This window comes from Pipra filicauda, unplaced genomic scaffold (assembly GCF_003945595.2).
Source record: "Pipra filicauda isolate LSUMZ 115617 unplaced genomic scaffold, ASM394559v2 scaffold20_size4479445_pilon, whole genome shotgun sequence".
Lineage (NCBI taxonomy): Eukaryota > Metazoa > Chordata > Aves > Passeriformes > Pipridae > Pipra > Pipra filicauda.
The window spans coordinates 4,461,064-4,479,206 of NW_024104321.1; the positions used below are offsets into that span (position 1 = coordinate 4,461,064).

General features: G+C 40.0%; 1 protein-coding gene across 1 annotated transcript; it reads right to left on the reverse strand.

The window, feature by feature from the left end:
• Positions 1-627: 627 nt before the first annotated feature.
• CHMP4C (charged multivesicular body protein 4C) lies at positions 628-18,092 on the reverse strand. The gene is made up of 5 exons (XM_027735851.2): positions 17,773-18,092; positions 10,847-11,024; positions 9,453-9,567; positions 5,988-6,096; positions 628-3,778 (listed from the first exon to the last, which is right to left on the reverse strand). Exons 1-5 carry the CDS (start codon positions 17,966-17,968, stop codon positions 3,714-3,716), a joined length of 663 nt encoding a protein of 220 aa, XP_027591652.1. The 5' UTR covers positions 17,969-18,092; the 3' UTR covers positions 628-3,713.
• Positions 18,093-18,143: the final 51 nt, after the last annotated feature.

Genomic DNA, 18,143 nt, shown 5'->3' on the forward strand with positions numbered 1-18,143 from the left:
CACCAGACAACTAACAGCGGTCTCAAATCACTGCTCCAGCACTTTATACATATGTATAAATATAAATGCGTGTATATAAAATGGGAGACACTGTGCACACACACTCTAAGGAGATTCTAATGAGATGCGTGAAAAAATGTATTTTTTGTGTCACTTCACATTTGCATATAGTATTTTTTTCTTTTTTCATGTTTAAAAGACTTGATAATTCTTCCTTTCAACTAAGCCCTGGAAAATGAAAAACACATATTTCTGAAAAATGACGAGATGTTTGGGTCAGAGGTGGGGAGAGGGAGGTATTTTGGGCACATTAAAATAAAAGGATCTCTCACAACGCAACTGTTCAGTGTGAAGGAATGCAGCCCAAACACCACAGCATACACTGGGGTGGGGGTTTTTTATTGGTTGGTTGTTTTTATCAACCAAATCACCTTGGAAAAATTCTTGAATTCTAATGAAAGATCAATACATCAAAAAAAATGTTTCTGAATATTCTCATATCCTCTAAAGAGCACTGTATCCTAATGACAGTGTAAGGAGGGTACTTACACTTTTGCCTGATAGGAAAAGAAATTTAATGCAACCATGTAACACAAACATGACACTAAAATATTTATTTGCTACATGTATATATTAATTATTTTCCACTTTTTATTAATATATTTTCACCTTTTTAAAGCTATCCAGGTTAAAAATGTCCAAGCCTGTTAAGAGAAGTAAACATTTTCAACATAAATAAGGAACAAGAAAGGAAGTCAGCTATAGTACACCATCTGCTGCCACAGTCCTCTTGTAAAATATGTTCCAGTTAACAGAGAATACATTTACAATAACATGTTGACACTATTCACTCTCGACTGCTTACATACTGAACAAATACCATCTTGGCATGAAGTGAGACATATGTTTGAAAAAATAAAGGGCCATTTGTTCCAGTGTTACCTCAATTTACACAGGAAAGAGCCACTCCCTCAGCTGAATTAAATCCCTAGAACCCCTTTGCCTCTGAAGAAAACCAGCCTCCCAAAGAAATATAGCCACAAGCACTTCGGTTCTGGCAGTCCCTGGTGAATAATGGTTTGTGCACATCACTACAGTGTTTCTGAGTATAGCTTTACCAACCACACATGTCCTAGCCTGTATGGTATGAGTCTGTCCTCCAGAATCACCAGCCCCTACCCACAGACTTGCAGAGCAGCTCACACAAATGACCAATTTCATTTCTTCACCTTTCATAAATGTTGTTCCTCAAGTGTCTGGTCTGAGATCAATAAGCTGAAGACATCTGAAGCTTCCCAGGATCAACACTTGGCCAAAACATTGTTGGAGATCAGCAGTCAGACACTGGCTTGTAAAGGAGAAGACCTTCCCTAGGACTTTTTCTCCCCCGTGAAGGGTGTTCACATGGAAAATGTTTACACAAAAACAGCAGGTCCACATTTTCCAAAGCAGACTGAAAGTCACTTTAGTTTCAAACTGGAGGCTTAACAGACCTATTTTGGTTAGGTTGCAGAGCGCTTCAAGTATGCCAAGTGCTACCTACATAAGTGCCAAGTATTGGTAAGCTACTAATTTGATCAAGAACAGATGCTAAAAGCCAGTTTTTCCAAGTAACCATGGGACTATGTTGGCACAGCCTCGTATTTAGCAAAACCACAAGTGTCCACAAGCACACAGCCAGCCTTGCACAGTGACGCAACCAGTGCATGCTAATACATTCTGTACCCAATTCAGAGACTTGCATAGACTGCACACCTTGAAAACAGGATTCAAGCCAGAAAAATTAGCAAACGGATTTGAAATAACTCAGAATATTTGTTATTTTGTAAAATAATCCTGCTTTCAGAATCATCTCATCCCGAATTTCATCAAGCATTAAAACCAGTAGCATTTTATTAGTGTTTGGTTTCCTGCTGAAAGTTGAAAATGTGTTTTTAAATTTATGGCAGTTCTTTCTTTCTTTCCTTCTTTCCTTCTTTTGTTTTTAAAACAAAAATTTAATAGTTCCAGATCTTCTTTACTCACAAAAAACCCAGACAATTTTCCTGGTACCTCCAAAATTTAGGACAGAATTCACACACTTAATTTTTTCCAGTAGGAAATTTATCCAAAGTAAAGTGGCAAGGCTTGATTCACCTTTCATATGGATAAAAACCAAAAGCAATTCCACCACAGATAATGAAAGTCCTGACAAACTGAATCTCTCCACAGGGTTTATACATTTTGGGTTTCATCCATGGAACTCATTTTGAAAGGTTCTGAGTATGCCATGTCCAGAAACACACATTTCCTTATGCTTAACCCAAAATCCACTGCATTGAAGATTATTGTAGCCTGTCAAAGCTAAACACCCAACAAATCACAGGCTAAAGTCCACAGGAGAAGGAGTCAGCCTTCTTTTGCTACAGATCTACAGAAACCAAGTGTCCCACTATTCCCCAAGTGGTTCAATCATCAGTAAAATTTAAATTCATTTGAAAATAAGAAACCTAGATCAAGGACTGCTTCCTACACCCCTAGGAACTCCAGTGTTTTAGTATTTCATTGTGACTGACAGCAGGCTACTATAGCATAGAGCTTCAGTCTTATTTAATAAACTTTCTAAGTACAAAGCAGCCTATTTAATTTTTGGCTGGCATTTGAACAGTGATTTCCCATATATGCGGTAGTTTAGCACTCAAGAGTGGCATTTGTTCCTTAGGCAAAAAACTGTCACTTGGGCAATAACTCATCAACTTTACAAGTAATATAGAACTTTTAACCAGGGTTAAAAAGGCATTTCAAGTGCAATGCACCAGTATTACTTCCATTCATAAACTGAGTAAGAGAAAAGACCCGAATGCTCAGAAATTAGAACTATTTTGAAATTATATCATTAAAAATGTGTTACTAATTTCATTGAGGATGAGTATTATCATACAAAGTAAAGACTCACCCTAGAAAGACAAGGTAGAGGAAAAATAGACAGAAATTTCTTCTGGATTTTTGACAGGGTTAGTGAAAATCAGTTTTGTTTGGCAGGGATCTGTATGAACTTGGACATTTCATTTTCTTCAATCACTGTAATTCTACAACCAAGTTGGAAATAGTTCAAAATGCAATTCAAGCTGACCTATAGAAGTACATGGGATATTTTTGCCAAAGTTAAAACAAAACAACCTATCCCACTTCAGAAAACCTACAGAAGAGTCTCCTCTTAATATCTAGGACACCATAAGTTGCTCCAGGCAGATGTTTAAATCTTCATGCCCAAAGGAATAGCTGTTAGCTCTTGGGCTCAAAGGAACTTGCAAGTCAGGGCATGTATAAAGCTGAAAACAGCTAATATTCAAATAGTCTGAACCAAATAACCCTTTAGTATAGGACACTGATGACTTACTTAACTTTCTCATTTCAACAACAAATCCAGATCTGTGCGTAAGTGAGGCACATAGGTTTTACAAACCAGAAGATATGGTAAAATATAAATAAAAAATAATAAAAACTCTTACTAATAACAAAACAAATCTGTGATGGATGCTGAAAAAAAATTGATGCTTGGAGGTTTTAGAAACTGTTGCAATTTTCGTTTGCTGTTTTTTAAACTAGTTTTGTAATATGGCAGTAACAGCCTGTATGAAGTGCAACCACAGTAAATCAGTAAGGTTATAAAACAGCATTGCAGCTCTTTACACTTGCACTATAATGCACAGTGTTATAAAAAGACCATGCTCTTATGAAGCCCAGGCAGCTAACTTCTTCATTTCATCTTCATCCTCTGCTCTCCTTCTGGTTGATGCTGCAGAGAAAGAGACAATAATCATCAACTAATGCAACAGTCAGAACCATTTTATCTGTTAGCATGAGGACTTGCATAGTGCTTTTCAGTTTGAAGATCTCAGATCAATTTACTGAGTAGCAAGTTGAACATGGATAATACAGGAATGAAGCTCATGAGAGATGTGACTATTTTGCCTTACCATTATCTCACACATAACCCCGAGGTTACAAATACAGGTCTGATGTAATTCCTACTGAAAGACTCCTGCAAAAAATACATTTAATCTCTAAAAGCTGTCACAGCCAGAAAATGCCCACAAAGAATGCTGCCAGTTCTCTCACCACCATGTAAACAGGCACGAGTGACCTACCCCGGCCAGCTGCACATCCTGCTACCTTTCCAAATAGGGCTGAAAGGTTCTGCTTAGGCAAGTCCAGTCTCCAGATGAACTCATCCCATTTTAAAGGGAGGTGTCATTTATTAAAAGGAACAAAGAAATTCCTGAACTTACTATGCTCAGGTGACATCAGTTAACTACTGTGTTCACAGCATCAGCAATCCCCAGCTCTGTATCAGCTCCCACACAGACTTTCTCCCTTTGCACCCAAATGTCCTATCACACATCTGCATTCACCAAACTAAAACCTTGCCCAAGTAGTCTTCATTTGCTGACCTACAAACTAGATGCCCTACAGCCCAGGTTCAATCTCAGGCTGTCTCCATCTGTGTATGGGTTGTGTGTGTCAGGACTGGCACCTCTCCCAATGCCAGTGGAACACTGTTGCTGGGTGCATCACCCTCCTGGGCAAGTTCACAGCAGCCAGCTGCCTCCTGCCTGCAGCAGCCACAGGGCCAGGAGCAACCTTGTTGGGGGATGGGGGGGTGGGACTGCAGCTACCACCCTCAGGAAAAGGATGCAGGAGACCACAGGTCCTGTCCCTATTCTGCAAATGCCACTGGCTCACTGTGTGACCGGGGAAGGTCACTGTGCCTTGCTCCATTCACAGTTTCCTCATCTTCAAGATCAGGAGGGTAACATGCATCTCTAATTAGAAGCATTATAGATCGATTAGCTGTACTGATTTTGCTTGTGATTTTGTAAGCACTGAGTTTCAGAAAACATAAGCCAGTTTTGCAAGGCCTTAAACTATATAACTGTAACGAGCTAATTTTGCCTGAAGTAACCATACAGACAGATGAAGTAGAAAATTAAGATAGTGAGAAGTACATGGAGATAGTCTGGATTTAATAAAAATGTCAACTGCCATAGCTGGAAGACAATGTATGAACAAGCTATAATTGACCAGAGTGCAATTTGCACTGCTTTTCTAAATTTTTTAATTTTTTTTTTACTAGCTGTTCTGCAGTTGACTTCCGTAGATGAGGCCACAATCTCAGTCTGAATGTTTGAAACTACATTTCAGGATTTAAATGCCATCTGCCAAAACACATGTAATAGTCTATGAGTCAGCCTGGTCTAGGTAACCTGTTCTGCAGCAGAACACACCATAAACAACCTGTGTCACATGTGTGCTGCCATGAAATATTTATATTCTTTTACTAGCCTCAGTACACAGCAAATCTTTCAGCTGATAGAGGACAACAGGGATATGGTGAAAGGTGGAGTAAAGGTTGTCTGACTCTGGCTTAATTCAAAATGAACAAGGCAGAACTACAGAAAAATAAGACTACAGCTTAAGACTACAGAAATAAGCCTGTTCAGTAGAAAACAAGCAAAGGAATGAAAATATTTCTTTAAATGTGTGCTTCCTGCTGCCTCCTTCCTTTCTAATTAAAACACCAGTGGCAAATATCAAACCACTACCCCACAAAGCTGGATCCTTGTGACGCTAACATTTTGAATCTAGGTCAGACTCTAATTAAAAGAGACTAAGGATTTAATTGCAAAAAAAAAAAAAAGTCTTCCCATTCCTCAATAATCTCACTACATTTCAGTTGGAGATTCATCAGTATATCTGCAAGGTCAAGTTCCCTGAGTTTGTCTCCCCATACCTACAGAGAATTTAACCCTAAATGCTTTCATAGAGAAAAACAGATTTACACTCTGCTTTTTCTGTTAAACAGATACAAAGGTAAAAAAAGGAATTTATAACACTTAAAAAGTTAAAACAGAGTTAAATACATATCTGAAACTCTCTTTTCCTCTCCTCTTTCTCACAGCATGATTTAATAATAAGAAATGTAAAATGGCAAGCAGGCAGTTTACCAGGGCGAGAAGGCAGCGATGTGGACGGAACACTTGGCAACCTGACATGTCTCATTCCCTTGTTCAGTTCTTCTTGCTCCAGTTCTTCTAACTCTGCCATCAACTCATCCTAAATTCAAGGAAAACATTACTTACAAATTCATTGTACTGACAGGGATCGGAGGCAAGGGCACATTTAAATATCATGAAGCAAAGCACTACTGAAGAAACAATTTACACCTGAAAACACATATCAAAACTCAGCATATTAAAAGTATAATTTTTACTAAATATGGGCAATAACGATAAACCTCAATTGAACATTGAAAGAAGGACCATGGAAGTTAGAAACAGGACAAAGAACAAAATTAGAAACAAAACTGACAGCAGTACAGTACTTGTAAAAAAGGCAAACACAGTGGGGAAAAAGCTTCTCTGCTCTCCTTAGGTTTGTTCCAAATCTAGACACTGTACTCTTCAATGGATTCTAATTTTAAGATGCTATTTCTCCCATTTTAAAAAGCAAACAGCTTTGGTTATAAGGTAGACTGCCATTAAACATTATGCTTCAGCCTTATAACACAAGTCCACGATTATATATAATTTCAAAACAGCACTGGAATCAGAACTGTCCTCTGGGTCCTGCTATTCACTTTTGAAGCACACAACACTCTTGGGGTTTCAGCTGCAGAAGCTGATTTGGACAAATGATCTAATCCACTTGGATAATGCTAAAAATAAAAAAGCTGTACACTTCTTAAAAAAGCAAAGAACCTACTCCTTGGCTGGAGGTTCCTAAAGAAAGGAAGCTAAATGTTAACATTATTTGTAGAGAAACAGACCTTTGCCACATTGATAAAATGGTTTAAAAAGAAACAATGGGCAAAAGTGGCTGAGGAAAATGTGTCTGTGTAGCAAAGAGCTACAAGGTAGTGAAATAGGCTTTGCCTACACATTTATACTTTGTTTATCACCAATGCAGAAGTTAAATGATAGTTACATAGCCATCACTGGCCTTCCTACCTAGATTTACTTTCTCATGGTTTTATAATTTACGGCCAAAAAATGGCTACAGTTTGCCTGGTAGTGCAAATCCTTGGATATGATCTAAAAATTTCAGCATCAGGTCTACACCTGATGATGTTCAATTCCCAGCTGATCTCTCAAGGAAACGTGCAAGTTGGAGCTCCCTGTTTTACTTAAGCATTTAGCTGAAGTGCAAATCTGCTTGTACTTTAAATGCCTCAGTCAGTGCTGTGCATACAAGCTTCTTAAAAAGTTAGTGTCCAAGCTGTTGTGAAGTCAATGGCAACAGGTATTTCTGAAAAATTCTAGATGGTCATCTAACCCCCTTCCATGCCAAATCAGTCCTTTCCAACCTCCACTGAACAAGAAAACAATTAAGAGGAAGTGTCAGTCATGACAAGCATTCTTTAAAAAAGATGTGAACGAAACAATGATCATGAGCCTACACCTTTAACATAATAATGTAAAGGCTAGAACATTTGCTCTCAAAGTGGAGACTCTAGTTTCAAGTTCTATTCACTCTTGAGAACAGACTTAGCTACTAATTTCCCACAACTCAAAAACTGTTCTACAAGTAGGCTGTGGAGCATTGCAATAGCTACAACAAATCCCCTTTCTCCTCTTGAACCTAGGCCTCTGCAAGAGCAGAGGGAAGATACTATCTGAACTTGCAGTTTCCAGGCTTTGTCCGCTGGATGGTGTGTATTTCACATTTGATTATCAGAAACAGGACTCCAGGCAAGGATCACCCCTCCCAGAGAGCATTCTACTCAGGCAGGACAGAGCTTTTTTGCATTCTTCATGACAAACACTGTGTCAACCCAGGGAGAAAGAACCCTTATGTTTCTGTGCCTGTCTGGAGCAGGAGAAATCACATGCTTCCATGATCTCCTTACACCCAAGGCACATAAGTGAAGAGAAAATGCATCCAAGTGTGTGGTCAAAACGTCCTCCAAAAAAATAAAATTAAATATCATCCACCAACATAAATCACCTCATAACTGAGCAATTAAGTCATTGATTCTAGCACTCTTAAGCTGCAGTGGCCTGCAAACCAGATTTTCCACTTACTGCCCAAGTGCTGTAAGTATTAGGCTCCTATGCAAAAGCAGGTGCTGGTACAAAGATGTCCCATGTGCCAGTGGCTTATGTCCCAGAACAGGAACCACGCACATCAACTTAGACTAGTACCTCTTAGGAACTTTCAGATCAATCTAAAACATGCTTACTAAGGCTAGGCCCCCAAAAGTTAAGTACTGATGAAAAGTAAGACACTGTACAGCTGCTTGGGATGGCACTATGTTTTTCAATTGTTTGAAGCCCAGTTTATACAGGCCAAATCCCATTCCTTGTGCCAGTACTGCACATGTTTCTTGGAAAGTCTATTTACATTTGAAGTGGAAAAACAGGAAAGCAGACAATGGGAACAAAATACAAAGAATTATTTCTATTTTCAACAAATTATAACTATTGAATGAAACCTCCCCTTCCTCCTAGTCAAGCGAATATGTATGATATCACACTTATATTTTTCTTTGTTGTCCATTTGGGTATACAAGAACAAATTAGTTCAGGATAGAGTGAGTTGTCTGATTATTCAGGACATTCTTCAAATGATCCCTGATGATCCCAAATCAACAAAATTGAAAAACAAAACCAAACTGTTGTGATACTGAACCTGATTCCCAGCTCTGCATTTCACAGATCACAAGAATTTTGAGTACCCTTGACCCTTGAGTCCTCAGCCATGGCTGCATCAGAAATAAGTAATAACATGCTTAGATACACAAAACCAAATCCAGGAGCACTGGATGAAAGTTACTGCAACAAATTTTCAGAAGGTCCTAAATGCCTTGTGGGCATTTCAGAAGAAAGAGCTCAAGGATGAAACCTTATTGCCACCAACGGGTATTATGTCTATGTAATGCATCTACTTCTGTAGAAAATCTGGAAAAAAAAGGAAAGGACCTGCATGTCCCAGCACCAAAAATGACCTTAAAAAAATGGTCCAAATATTCAGAATTGTGAACAGCAGCCTGTTCACGGCACAGGAACTGCACTTAGTCAAACGGATGTCTGTTTGGACCACAAAAAAATTATATGTTTCAGTGTCCACTTAGAGTAGTACAAATTACATGTTTTAGTGATCTCCTCCTTCCATGGTTCAAATGAGAAAAACAAGTACAGGAGTGTAGTTAAAAATGGTTTTCTTAAAATTTATATATAAATAAAAGTAGTTTTTATATTTCACATACAGATTTTAGTATATATTTTATATATTAACATATTTAATATTTATATAAAAATTATACACTTGTCCTAGATAGAACCAAGGAATTTCACATCCACACCTTTTAAGAAACAAACCACTGCACAACCAACAGCTGTGGAGTCACAACCAATAACCAAATAACTGTGGAGTCATCTAACAACTAAAACTCACAGGCCTGAAGTACTAACCTCATCAAACTCATCACCAAAGGTGGCTCGGTTTGAGATAGCATCTGAAATTTCCTGGGCAACATCTTGCTGTTCAGTGATATCTTGCATCAAATCATCAATTTTGTTCAAGTCCCTGGAAAGATAACATGGAAACATATTTTTAAAGATATATCATCCAAATCCTACAGAAGAGCCTCACTGGAACTGACTCTATTTTCTTTTTATGCCCATGGCTGTATAAACAGCAGAACTCACAGGGAATAATTTCCTCACCCAGACCTCAACACCTACACTAAAAGCTTCTGTGTGCTTTGGCCAATCCAACTTCTTCCACTTTTGGATTATAACAAAAATTAAGCTGCAGCAGAGTGTGTCTCTCTCCCCCTCGGGGCTTCTCAGACCTCTGCCAGGCAACAGTCACACCCCCCGGGCAGATCCCCCAAGGTCAGTATCTTTATGGGCCATTCAGTACTTAAAAGGGAGCTTGTAAGAAAGACAGCTATAAACATTTTTGCAGGGCCTGTTGCAATAGGCCAGAGGGTAATGGCTTTAAACTAAAAGAGGGTCAATTTAGACTTGACACAAGGAAGAAGTGTTTTACAATGAGGGTGGTGAAACACTGGCACAGGTTGCCCAGAGAGGTGGTGGATGCTCCATCCCTGGAAACATTCTAAGTCAGGCTGGACAGACTCTGAGCAACATGATCTAGTGGAGGATGCCCCTGTCCACTGCAGGGTGTTTGGACAAGATGACCTTTAAAGGTCACTTCTAACCCAATCTATTCTATGATTACATGGACCTTTCTTGATGTTAAACTTTCACCAGAACCGAGGGCAACTTAAGAGAACTGTACCCCATTTAAAGACTTCCCCTTATTGTTAACTTCATTATTGTTTCAATTCCTGTTTGCTTCTTTCAGAAAAACCTTTCTGATTTAACTCTGTTTATTCAGGCAGGAAAACACCCCTTGAAACAACATAGGACATATAAAAAAAAAAAAAAGAGAGTAATTTTTTTTGTCCATGTCATATTTTTATTCGGGTCTAACCAGTACTTTGAATCCCACAGTCTAGCTTATGGATTCTGAGGAAAAGAGTTCACTTAGTTTCTATAACTAAATTTTCTTCTGGACAAACCAAGGGCAGAGGCCAGTCACCACTGCCAAGATAGACAAAAAAAACCAGGTAACACACAGATCTCACTACTTAAGTGAACTTCCTTTTAGACTCGATGTTAAGAAAAGATATTTTTTTGCCAAATATAACACTGCAGCACCAACAGCATTCCTTACATTAGACGCCTGAACCAAAAATGAAGTAAAAACTGTCTAACTTGATACAACAGTCTGCAGTGATGGAATAGTTTGAAAGTGGTCAATAAGCTCAATTTGAAAGCTATTAGAAAGCACTTACATATTTTCATGTACTTTTTTCATAGCTTGTGCAGCATAACCCATATTCTTGAGCACTTCTGTGTTCGTGTGGGAATTTTCCAATGCCTCTCTCTGGAACTCAATGGTCGAAAGCGTCCCATCAATTTGGCTCAACTGTTTCTCATATCTCTTTTTCCTCTTCAGTGCTTGTAAGGCAGCTGGAATAGGAAGAGGCAAAGTGCACTGTGTGTTTTCATAGCAAAATGCAAGGCCAAGTAGTTCAGCACCAAGCTGACCTCCAGAATTTATAATTCTCACCCTCCTACCTTACTAGCAGGGAGACAAACTTTGACCACACCACATCAGCAGCCTGTTTATCACCAACATGCTGTTGCATGAACATGCTGGGAAGCCTCTTTTAGATTAAATCCTTTTAGAACCACAGGGAAGAGCAGCTTCTTCCTCCACTGCGGGAGATCTTGAACTCCATCCTGTGCACACAGGCAGAGTAGAGAAAATGGGGAAGAAAGAGAAAAACGTGAGAGAAGAGTGAGAAAGGAGAAAACACAGGAAAGGAGAAAAGAAGAAGTTGCCAAACATAAGCAAAAACTAAAGAAGACAGCATAAGAAGATCTATCATGATAACCACACCTCCAGCAATGCTGCTTTCTAAACTTTGTCTCAACAGCAGTAACTGTGAAGTGCAATGGAAAGCCCAAATGGCCCGACCAGGCAGGTGGGTTGGATCAAAGGAGGACACATTTCTCTGGCTTTCAGCTGCATCTGTTTCTTACAATCACTTAGGAAGATGATCTTTAAACCTTAGAATTTGAAAACATATAGAACTTTGTAGACAAAGGCACAGTCAAACTCAGCTACACCCCAGTATCTTTGTAAATTATCGAGATTAGTCTTTTATATTTGCTAAGTTATGAGCAGCATACTTTGCTCAGAGTAAATCATTACCAGAACTTGGGACTTTCTCTTGGCCTCAGGGTGAGGAACACACACAATCTCGCCACAAGCATTTCCTGACCACTGTCCCTTGCAAACTACAGATGTGCCAGGCAAAAAAACCACCAAACAAAACCAGGAGACTGAGTTAATCCATTGTTTCTTCAATGCTATTTACACCCATATTCCTCCCCTTGTCTTCTACATTTAATTTTTTAATCAGGTTCAGAGCCTGCAAGCAACAGCTGTGCAGCCCCTCAGACTCAATCAACAGCAGCAACTATTGTTGCCATCCTTTCAAATAATTGCTCATGTACAATAATACTGAACCTTGACACTGGGGTACACAACTTTTCAAATGAAGTTAGGATCTCTCCAAAGAGGGGGCATAGATTTTTGATGTGTAACACCACACTAGAAAAATTAGTGCTTAGTTGACAAATGCTTGAATCAACATGGTCAGAACTGCACACTAGGAGCTGTGCAAGGACAGGCATTCACACGGGCTAAGATTCTAGAACATGCAATAAGATGTTTCAGGACAGCAAACCGCAATCACAACACATTAATCACAGCATTCAAGTTCAAGGTTTTCCCAGGTTTTGGGGGATGGTCCAAAGATCATGCATATTCCACAGAAGATGCCTGAACACCAGATGATGTCTTGCAAATGGCAAATGTGAGAATTGTAAAATTCTCACTGGCAATTCCAAAATAAATCATTTTTACTTAATCCCAAACAATCTCTACCTACTTATTACTTTCCTATTTATTTATGCTTATTATTGGTAGTGTTAGCACACTAGCCATTTCCTTCCTTAGCTTTCCTCGAATCAAATTTGATCCTGGATTCTTCCTAGGAAGCTAAAGATTACAGACAAATATAAAAGTCTGAAACTGTACCTAACACGAGCTGTGCCAGAGAGGACCCTAAAGCCCTGTGGACAGAGGAGCACTAACCAACTGATGCAGAAAGGCTTCAATTGGAATAAGCATCTACCACAGGGCAGTATTTCCAGCCAGCATTATTCAGAAATGGGACTCTGCAATGGTGCTGTTTTTATTGGCCACTCAGAGAGAAAATGGATTTCCGCAGTGACACACAAAGCAGTTGTTTTTAAAATCCTGAAGATCATTTAATTAAACCACACCCAAATTAAGAAACCACAGGAGAAGCTAAAGTCCTTGACTTCACCTCTTCATAAACATCTTTTCCTCATTATTGTAGTGCAACATATTATCTTCAGTCTCTTTAGTTTTACCAGTAACTTACAGAATAAATCACTTCAGAGGAAATTAATTCGTCCTTCTTCATTATCAACCAAGGCATAATAATTCCCCACATCACACTATATGATTTTCCTGATTTGTATTAAATGAATGCCCTTTATTGCACAGTGGTTTGTTATAATAGCTCCTAGACCATTTATGGGTATTTCCTTGTTATTTGAAATCTATTTATCTGTGTTTTACAGAGTATCGTGAACTTTTAGTGCTTTTCTACTGCACATTACAAGCATTTTAAACTTTCTGTGTAACTCTTACAGGATTAAAATGCTTCTGCATTATAATGCTACTGCATTATAATTACCAAACTGCAGAAGAACATATCTCTCAAAAAAGAATGAATTGAGCACAGAACACAAACTTACTTCGATGAAGATCTAAGAATGGCACTGTAAAAAGGTGCTGGCCATTCCAAAGATCTCAAAAAGGAAGACAGCCCAGGGAGGATAGGTCTAGCAGGAGTAGAGTCTGAGGAAGCAAGTGTAATTAATAGCAATTGAAGCAGGAAGAGGTGGAGGTCTTCCCCAGGAAAAAAGAAAAAAAAAAAAGCAGTATCATATACTTTTCCGGTTGTGCTCCAAAGAAGCTGATTCAACTCCTGCATTTCATAATCGTTAACCATTGGCTGGGCTTTAGCACATTTCCTGTACTTCTGAGTCCAGCAAGCAGGATACAGCTCATAGATTAGGAAAAAGTGCTTTTAATGTGAGCTTCTATTTTATAGGCAAGATAAGCGCCTGGAACAACAGAAGACTATTATGTCAGTTTAAGTATGCATCTGAATGAACTGCTATTATTAACATACAGAAGAGCACTTTTCCAATATCACTAGTATGCTGATACTTCATTAAAGAAGAAAAAATAACCAGCTGGGCAATAGTAATCCTGGCCACACTGAGTATCCAGGTTTCAAAAGGAAAGTAGTGAAATAGGAAGAGTTGTGGTGCCCTTCTCGTGGTTTCATGACAGATCACAACGAAAAGAGAGCACAATGGTAACAACGCCTTCGCCTGTCAAGCCCATCACCAACGCTCATGAGTACAGGAAGCACCAATAATCTCATCTTCTGAAGTAGAAATAAATGGATTGTCTAGTAATCCTTAAAATTCCCAGGAAGAAGGAAACGAGTGTTTCTTCAGAAGACGTAACATCATTGTGAAAGTGCTGGATCTCATCCTTGGATATAGCTCACAAACCTCCACTTCAGTCCTGCAAGGGATCAATGGATTGCAACTTCTGATCTCCCTTACACCAGGGACAACCAAAGGCAATGCTGCTGGGGCCATAAAAATCATAGGACCCTAATTAAGTTCACTGCCAATATGCATAATCCTTAAAGCCTTGTGGAGGAAGCCACACACAGTTACAACTGAATTCAAGAGCAATAATGTACTGAACTAGTTACAAGTATTCCAGTTCATGGCAAGACGCTTGAAACATGATCATGAAGATCAGAGAACAGTTGCTGCAACTTGCAGAACAAAGACACAACTAAGGGCTTCCTCTTACCTCCCTGCCAGAATCCCTCATTCCCAATCTGTCCCTCACCCTTCCACAGGCATGACTGTCCTGTCCATAACACACAACTGCCACACCGTTGTTTGGTTTCAGTGGCCTCCTGGTTACAACCACCTCATTGAAAAGGAATGCTACAGGGCTACATAAGCACTGCACGAACATAACACACGAACATAACACACAGCATATAGCTGTAAACCCCTCCTTGCTATTTCAGTTTTCTTCAAAGGTTTTGTCCTCAGTAGTACTATGTGGTTCTTTACAGTTGAAATTTAATTCTATTCTGGATGGCTTCTCTTAACTTTATTCCTTTCATTTAGATTTTTTTTTTTTTAGTATCTGTGAAAGACTCTAGGCTGAAACAACACACATTCATATGTACGTTATTTTCACAGTTACTAGTGCACTTCAGAAAATACGTTTCCTTTTAAATAGAGTTTTCAAATATCCAGTATAACTTTCTGTCCTTTAATTTTTCCTGTATGACCTTCAAAATAATGGAGAAGAAAGGCCAGTTCATCAATGGACTTGGCAGCTGTGTACTGGCTGAAACTGAGATACCCCAAAAAGTACAGCAAGAGATAAAAAACAAAACAAAACACACACAAAAAGTGTGTGTGAAATGGGAAGAGATTAAAAGGCAGTGTTAACTGTGAAAAAAAATACTCCTTATCATCACGTAACCTCTGCAGGATAAATTCCAACAAACACTGTTGTTTCAAAAACCCTGAAGCTGTCTAGCCACAATAAGATACTAATGGGGAATGCTGGAAATGTATTTAATAGCCAATTTCAGACTAGGTACAGGAACTGTGGAGATACTCACTTCATAAAGGAAAAGCCAGAAGTATTTAAGTGATGTTTCACATCTATTTGCATAGCTAACGCGTTACAGCTTTTACATCCAGTAAAGCCTGCTGATGTCACATGAACCCATTCAAGAGTCATATGAACTCATATGAGAAATTGCTGGTGCTTGAATCTGCTCTCTCTTGTGTTAGTATTACTGACTCAGACACCTAAAAATCAAATGAGATCATGCTAATTTGATACATTTTCTATCTCTAGACAGAAATCTTACTCCAGTCTCAAACAGTCCCATTTTAGTTTCCACAAGCTTCTCCACAGATGCAATTAAGAAAAATTAAAACCAAAATTAAAATTAAAAATTAGGAAAAAAAACCACACCCACATTAAAAATTACCTGTGAAGTCCCCTTGAAACATTAACAAGGCAATGTAGATTAAAACCTTCATTCTCTCATTTGTGTGTATGTTTACATAATGTTACATACACACAGACGCTGGTTAGAACAGATTTTCTCTGAACTATACAGTACAATACACCATATGTATTATGCTGTTATATGTAAATCAACAGCAATTAAACTGTAAAGCAATTGACATATCAAATGAAGACATATTATTGGAGATTTCAGTTCACTCATTATCCTGCACAGCAAGGTTAGTTTATCCCGTTTCTCCTCTGACTGTACTTACACTATCTCATTTTGGCTTTAGAACCACTTTTTGCATGGATGCACTTTTTGCAGTGCCAAACTGCACTTCGTGCCCTACTCCTGCCTCTTTACTGTCCTTAACTGTTGGTGCCTGAGCAACTGACAAGATAAAAGGGAGTTATTTTTAACTATGATCAGCTCAACAATCCACTTTGCAGCATCACTCCATGAACAATTTCATAGATTAAAAACCAGGGGAACTGCATATTGAGTACAGAAGTGCAAAAAACAATTTGGAAGAAAAGTTTCAGATATCAAACACTGCATGCCTGAAGTATGAGGCCAACAAACACCTGGATTTAACCAGGAATTTCTACAGTCAAAAGACCAGTCTGTTTTCTTGCATCAGATCTCTAGCTTGGGCTTTTGCACAATGAACTCAGCCTCAGGAGCAACCCAGTCACTTTGTCCCATAGCAAATTAGTTTCCAGTTGGATCACCTTCCTGAACTAGCTCACTGCAACAGCACAGAGATACTCCAGCTGAAGCCAGGGGAGTAGAAAAGTGTGGGACTGTGACAACCCTGACAGCTCCCATGCTGCAGAGTACCTGGCTTAGATGTGCTGCTCAACTGGCTTTACTCCCTCTGACTGTACCTTCAAACCTGTCCCATCTCGACCCATGATTTTAAATCCTGTGTAACTAAAAGTTAGTTAAGTTAAATGGCCTTTTGCTAATACTTGTTAAATGCTAAAGTATTACAAATACATTATAGGGCTAACCAAAACACTTCTAACAAGCAGCTCCTCACAAGTTCTAAGTTACATGGCATTATTTTTTAAATTATTAAATAACAGAAAGAGCAGACAAAAAGCTACCATGTCATTACATCAGAAATCTTTAATTCTAATTTTTCTTCTGTTTCAAAGCATTTAAAGAAAAATACATCTCAGAGGAGACAAACAGGCCTCTAGTTGACTTCAGGAAGTAATTAACCTGTTTCTCAAAGCCCTTTATATCCCCAAGACACTGACTACCATCATTTGCTTCCCAGAGATGAGAACATCTGTACGTGCAGGAGCCAGACCTTATTACCCCTTACTATCTCTCTTTTGCAGCTAACAGCAGCCCAGACCAGTAGTCAGTAATGCTCTAAACTATCATTCATTTTTTGGTTGTATCATGTACATCCTACATAATTTGAGGCAAATCACTGAATCACTTTGTTCCTCAGTTGCCACCAGTGGGGATAATATGCATTTATTCATGAATACAGGAGATCCTCACATCCTTCAGCTCCTTTTCCACCCGCCCAACCAATACTCAATCTCCAAGCTGTGATCCCCTCCCCACAGTGAGCAGCAGTATTTTGCGTTCCAGGTATCCAGCCGACACATGCGTTCACTGTGGTGCAAAGCACGTGTGTCGCATAGGAAGCCACAGACAGTAAATTAGCGAGGAATAAAGCATCCTATTACCACCCCACCATAATAAATCCACAGTACACTAAACACTAACAGATGCCAAAGACCATCCCGCCTCGCGTGGGTTGATACTTGCTGGGAGCCCACAGCCGACTCACACCGCACACCTGCGGAGTCAGCTGACCCGGCCCTGCCACAGCCCCGGTGAGACCCGAGTCCCTCGTTCCGAACAGACCCCAGGACCCAGAGGCGCTCCAGCCCTGGGATTTAAAGCCTCGCAAGCCCGGCGGGGGCGGAGGGCAGCGGGGTTCGGCTCGCACTCACCTCGCCTGTTCTTGGTGCCGTGCTGCCGGGCTACCGCCAGCTCCCGCTCGATCCGCGTCTCCAGGTACTCCTGCTTCTTGCTGAGCATCTCCTCTGTCTCCCGCAGCCGGGCAAGAGCCTCCTGCGGCGAAGGCCCTCCGCGGCCCTTGGAGGCGGCCGAGCCGCCCCCCTTGAAAAACCTGGAGATCTTGCTCATGGCGGCGATCCCGGTTCGGCGACCGCCGACGGAAAGGTCTAGCCGGCCCGGCCCGGCCCGCAGAAACCTCCCCGGCCTGCTCAAGCCGTGACAGCACTTCCCGAGCCCAGGGCTGGCGGCACCGCACCTGGCGGCGGGGCGGTCCCGGGGGCGGCCCCGGGGAGGCCGAGCTGCC